The sequence below is a fragment of the Triturus cristatus genome, chromosome 6 (assembly GCF_964204655.1).
Source record: "Triturus cristatus chromosome 6, aTriCri1.1, whole genome shotgun sequence".
Taxonomy (NCBI): Eukaryota; Metazoa; Chordata; class Amphibia; order Caudata; family Salamandridae; genus Triturus; species Triturus cristatus.
Window position 1 is genome coordinate 190,105,868 of NC_140589.1, and position 6,000 is coordinate 190,111,867.

At 47.1% G+C, this 6,000-nt stretch overlaps 1 protein-coding gene across 6 annotated transcripts in view; it reads right to left on the minus strand.

Annotated features, from left to right (window-relative positions):
- The window catches only part of LOC146816614 (uncharacterized), a 65,874-nt gene extending 60,463 nt beyond the window's left edge, over positions 1–5,411 (minus strand). For all 6 annotated transcript variants that reach the window (XR_014962924.1, XR_014962923.1, XM_085610492.1 and 3 more), the window contains exon 1: positions 5,090–5,411. Coding sequence is in view for 4 of the 6 variants with exons in the window: in XM_085610492.1 (XP_085466618.1) it covers positions 5,090–5,348 (259 nt within the window). In the remaining 2 variants the exon portion in view is untranslated. The remainder of the gene's footprint in view (positions 1–5,089) is intronic.
- Between the last annotated feature and the right edge of the window lie 589 nt (positions 5,412–6,000).

Sequence of the window (6,000 nt, forward strand, 5' to 3'; positions counted from 1 at the left end):
GGGAAATCACTGTCCCTACATTCATCCACACATGCATACATGACTGATGATGAACATGACACAGCAGTGCGTCAATGGATGTTTATTGCACATCCAGTGCAGTTATGCAGCCGGAGCTGTTCAGGGCAATGCCCAGCACACTACACACTATGGGCCTGTGGAGGGCCAGCCAGAGTCCATCCGGGGATGCCAAGTCCTGCTGAAGGGAAGGGTACAGACCGCAGCCTGGTCGCTGTGTCATCTGGAAGTGGCAGTCCATGTCGCTGTCCAAGGTGAGTACAGCGGAGTGTATCGTGGGTCAGTGGAAGGTTATGAGGCCATGTGCGGGACCAAGCAGACAGGCCAGGTGGTGGTAATGAATGCTAGTGCCTGGTCCTTCTGACCACAGTCCCATCCACGTCCTCGTCCCCTGGTGTGTGCTCTGCCCCACCTGTGGGTGTTGCAGAACCGGCTGCCACACTGTGTGCCACTGACACATCAGGGGCCTGAGTGGATACGCCTGCCACACTGGGAGGCACTAATACACCAAGGGGTGGCGATGTGGATGGTGTGGGGTAGCAACATTCATCGGCGCCATGCCTTGTGGCGGCAATGCCATGGTGGAGGTCTGTAGGGAATGATAGATTCCAGCTACATTTCGATGATGTGCAGCAGTGGCTGCCATCCTTTCCGCCTTTAGCCACACCATGTCCTCCATGAGCCTCCGTATGTGTGCCAGCTCACGGCTGGTATCGATGTAGCCACTCTGAGTGGACAGCTGTTCTACTCTCCGCGTCATAACGCCAGCGATGTCAGTCAAGGCTCGTTGGAGACCATGGAGTGGACATAGACACCCAAGGGTGGCGTCCAGTTTGGCAGCCATGATGCCGAAGCCCACCTGCACCTGCTCAGCCGTCTCCATCTGGCCCTCCAGCACACGGCGTTGGAAGGCCATGTGTTGTTCCTGGAGGTCTTGGGAGGGTGCTGGGGCTGTGGGTGCTTCCTGCTGGGTGGTGGGTGGCGTCTCATCGATGTAGCTGGGCTGCCCTGAGCCTGGAGGTGAGTGGCGGATGAGGTCAATGATGTCTTGGATGGTTTGGGTGTCGATGTTGGCGTTGTCCTCCTCGTCACCCATGAAGAGTGTTGGGGACTGCTCTGCAGGAGGTGTTGATGGTGCCCCTGCGATGTGAAGGGGAGATTGTGTATTACTATGTGTCCACATGTGTGTAGACATATGGTACAGGTTGACATTAAGACAGCTTGGCATTGTACATTGTGACAGTCTGTATATCTGGGCGATGACCCTGAATCATTCTGGGTGTGCACTGTGCTCTGCTTGATTGTGCATGTGTGCTATTGTGGCTATCTCCACCCGCCCTCTCAGTACCTGGTGGTCACTCACCCTGTTTCAGTTGTGTTGTGTCCTGTCGAGCAGTGTCCGGTCCCCCGACTCCGGCCACAGTCTCCACGCTAATGACTGTCGACACCAGCTCCATGTCATCCGGCTCCAACTGTGGTGCTGAGCCCCCACCTCCAGTCTGCATTGCTGCCTTCTGGTTGGCAGAGAGTTTCTCCTTGGACTTCCGCTTGATCTCATTCCATCGCCTTGACCTCATCCATTGTCCGCTTGTGCTCTCTGCCGGCATTCACCTTGTCGACGATGTCATGCCATATTGCAGTTTTGGTGCCCAGTGACACGTTGGAGATGACGAAGAGTTGTTGATGGTGTTCCATCACCTCCGTGACTACGATCCTGTTCACCTGCGGACTGAACTTCGTCTTCCTCATCTTCTTGTCCTTGCCCTTCCCTGTCCCCGTGGTCCCAGGCTGGTCGTCCAGGGTGCTTGTGGGGTTGTGCTCGTCCTCTGCGCCCGCTCCGGCTGCCTCCATGGTGTTTGGGTGTAGGTCAGTTTGTGTGTGGGTGTTTTTTCTGCTTTTATGGAGATTTCTCCCACCTGCCAGGTATGTGTTGCTGGCCTGGCACTTCTTATCACTGATTTCCTCATCGCGCTTTGGCCCATCGCAGGTTTTTTGGTGTTGTGGTTTGTGTTTTTATCTCCATCGAGGTGGTTTTATCGCAGACATTGTCCGCGGTTTTGGCAGACTATCGCATGCTACCGCCTTGTTGTGAATCCCAGGTTGTCACAGGGTTATTTTCCCGTAATGGGCTGCGATATAGAAAGTTGTGTTATGCTACTCTTGCAGTAGTTATCACACGTTCTTGTGAATATACCCCAGAATCTCTATGACAAACTCAGTAACTCACAGAGCTAGCTACACAACATTCAAACGTGTTCTGTTCATTTTACACGTTGTGCTTTCTAGTGGGAACATTAACCCTTCACACTTTCATGAGTCAAATCTGTCCCTAAACAAATCACAAATCACTCCATTAAATGTGTTAACAACTAAAGTTAGCATGCAGTTATTATACCCTGAAAAAAGCTGGGCACAAAAAGATCTCTGTAGGCTGCTCTTATGTTGCTTAAAACTGGCACTGGCCATTTGATTTATATAATACAGAATTAATCAGGGCCCAGTGGGCCCTGGTGCCGCTGCACCCGCTGCACACGCTGCACCAATAGAAGCACAAACCCCTATCAGCCAAGTAATAAAACAGGATATAAAGTGCATGCAAATGTATGACCACTAGAGTCACCACATTTCCCAGAGAAAAATACTAGCAATTTGTTCATGTTTTGCCATTCTGCAAAGGTCCCAATGGAATTTTATATGTACTAGTGGGTAAAAATGTTTAATATACGTTTCTTTTTTTGCTTACTTTATATGTCAGTTAAAGCTTTTGAAGGCTGGAAAAGACATTTCAAAACGCTTTTCTTCTTATATTTACTCTTCTTAGTGAACACTAGTAAGGGGAAAAATGCTGGCATTAGGTGATTTCCCTACTTTTATGTGGGTTGGAATCATTGAAATATTCGACCTCCAGGTGCCAACCCTAAGTAAACCAATGCTCCTTGAAATCTAATCATTAATTACTGCTAATGCAAGTCAGTCTGACCTTTTATGCTCTTTCAGGAGTGGGATCTCGGCTCTGCTGCCAATACTCGAATGAATCATGGGAACAAGCTGTTCTGTGCCTCCCGGGCAGCTTCCTATAAGCATATGTCTTTATAAATGCACTGCAGTGTGTGGGCCTGCAATGAAATTGTCATCTGCGATCTCATGATCCAGTGAATATTCTTGCCCCCCTTTTATTTCCACAATGACCAACATCATGGAAATAATAGAGGGAAAAAGGTGCTTACCACCCAGGCTTTTGGGCGATGCAACTGGCGCCCCCCTAGCTTGGTGCCTGTTGCGGTGGGACTGGTTGCACCGCCCAAAGCCACAGCTGTATGTAGCACTTTGTTGTATCCTGCCTATTGTATATTCCTATGTATGCCTTTACACACTTCATGCCCTTCTAGTGGAATGCCTCTGCACTGTGATGCACTACGGAATGTTGGGTGCTGGTTGAAGATAAGCCACAGTTATGATGGAGATGAGCTGCCTACTGGCTGCTCCTGGTGGGGCTTATTCCAGGCTACTTAACAACTCACAATAAATCCTCATGAAATACCTCAACTAGTCTGGAGTTCATTACTACATTTTTATGGCTACGATTTGATCTTACCCTCTACGTGCTCAACTCAAGAAGTCAATCTTCAAGAAGGCAAGATATTCAATTCTTATCAATCTCCAAGCAAAGACTCTGGCATCTGAGCCCCACCAGTGACCATCAAACCTGTCGCCCCCTACCTGCACATGCCAGATTCTTCTTCAATATTTCATCAACTCCAGTGTTTTCTCAACATCTTCAACTTCAAGTGAAATTATCTACTTTGACCCAGCAGCATTTCAACAAGGAAGGTAACTGGTGGTTGTCTGATTGTGTCTCCCTGCGTAGTATGGTGTTAAGTTCTGCGCATATTCAACCTCAACCAGATTCAAAATTGGGGATTCAAAATTGGCCAGTTCTTCCTGCCTGCGCCTCCTTGCTGCTTTCCAGTTCCTGCTGCCTCCTAGTGCCCACTGCTCATACAGGGTCTCAAGAGGGAAGTTTCTGCTGCCTACTATTTCCTGCTGCCCTTCAATTCAATTTGAATGTGTGACCAGTGTTACACTTTGGATGTCAGGACTATGTGTAGTCAGGGGTCAAGTGCAGTGCTGGAGCGGCGTGGGCAAGAGTTTGTTTTCAACAACAGGGCGATGTTTCACCAATTATTGACACACTCTAACAGACTTCATCCAGTCTTCAGCCTGTTTTTACAGTGGTCGAGTGTGATGGGCGTCTCTCAACCAACTAAAACACCTCTGTGGTAAGTCTTTCTTTTTTTTTTAAAATGTGGCCCAGCCATACTCGCCACGTTTGCCAGTGCAACTGCCTTTTTCAATACTTTGACACGTGCCATGCACAGGGCACTCTATTCCCATGTGCACTTTCTGTAAATATGCCTCATTCAAGCTGCTGCACCTCTACAAGCAAAGTAATCAGCTGCTGCCTTAGCCTCACACTACACAGTGTAATTCGAAGTGCGCTCCCACACAAGCTGTTTTAAGTACTGTCAGTTCTAGAGGCGAGTGGACATACTTTTATTTTCGGACTAAGCTAAGCAGTTGGCGTTTGCAGTGAGCAACAGTGTCCTCTCAACTCTTAAAAGGTCAGTTTCTGCTGTCTCTACAACGTTATTGGTCTGCTTCAACCCAGGCATCCTGAAGAGCACACAAGCTGTTTTGCTGTTTTCACAGTGTAGAGGCAAGTGAACTGCGAACTGAATTGCGGTTATCAATGTCCCAGCTGCATCAAAGACATTGTCCTATCACATCATTATGCCTTCTAGAAGTTCATTTGTGGACTTCTGGGGTAAGTTTATTAGTCATATTTAAGCCCCGGTTACCCCTCGACAGGATGACAATCAACCCACCAGGTGATCCGGTACTTTTATTCAATATGGGAAGGACTAATGCTTGTGTTATGGATGTATTCTTTCAGTACTTTCCCATGTTTTTACATTTGCGCCTCTGCCTCTAATTTCTAAATCACAGTTGAACCGCTGCCTGCCTTTTCAAATTTATCTCGAGCTGACATTCAGAGCGCGCACAGTCCTACCTGCTTCGTAGAGTTCTCTGATGTCTCCATGGTTTCTTGCACCTCTTTTCTTCTTCGATGTCCATTGCTGCTTCCGGACGTCTACATGCCTAGTCGTGCTGTGAGCCGCCCGGCTCAGCATCACGAACGTGGCGCCATCTTGGCTTTGGAGGTACACCGATTCCCTGGAGATGCGCTGTTTCATTAGTTTTAAAAGTTCTCTGCCAACCAACTTGGTATCTTTGTGTTTCAATAAAGTTATCGTTTCTTTCGAGGACATCGGATCGGATCGGTGCAGAAGATCCTCGTGTTTCACTGCAGGTACTTTGTTTTTCCTTTTGGTAAACGTTCTGCTCCTCCTGCATTGGTCCATGAGTCTACCCTTCTATTCCAAGTGATATTGGGTTTGTGTATTCTACCCTTTACAACAGTGCTGTTTGGTTTCTGAACGCCTGTCTCGCAGATTGCGGTGATTTATGTGAAGGAAAATGGAAGACACAGACAATAAAGAAGAAATCGGTGCAGCAGAACTCTGCCATGTAATGACACATTTAGGAAAAAAGCTAACGGATGAAGATGTAGACAAAATAATTTTCTCATACATTGTTATTACAGTGGGGTTTGGTTATTCTTTTTGATCGAGTTTTCTTGTCTTTGCATACAAAAATCTATAGTAATAGTCTGTTTAGGGCTATTTCTTCAAAAGGTACGTTTTTTAAAATATTGGTGACATGAAGAAATAGTTGTAACTATATCTTTCTATTTCCTCAAGTTTTAGCAAGTTGTTTTATTTCTATTTAACTCGACAGGGTTCATAGGTGGACCATTGGTACACTCTCTGAAGAGTTTGATTATTCATTTATCTCATTACATGTATTTATGTGGTTTTCCCTACACAGGGATATCAACAAGTGTTAGTCCTATTTTCTCTA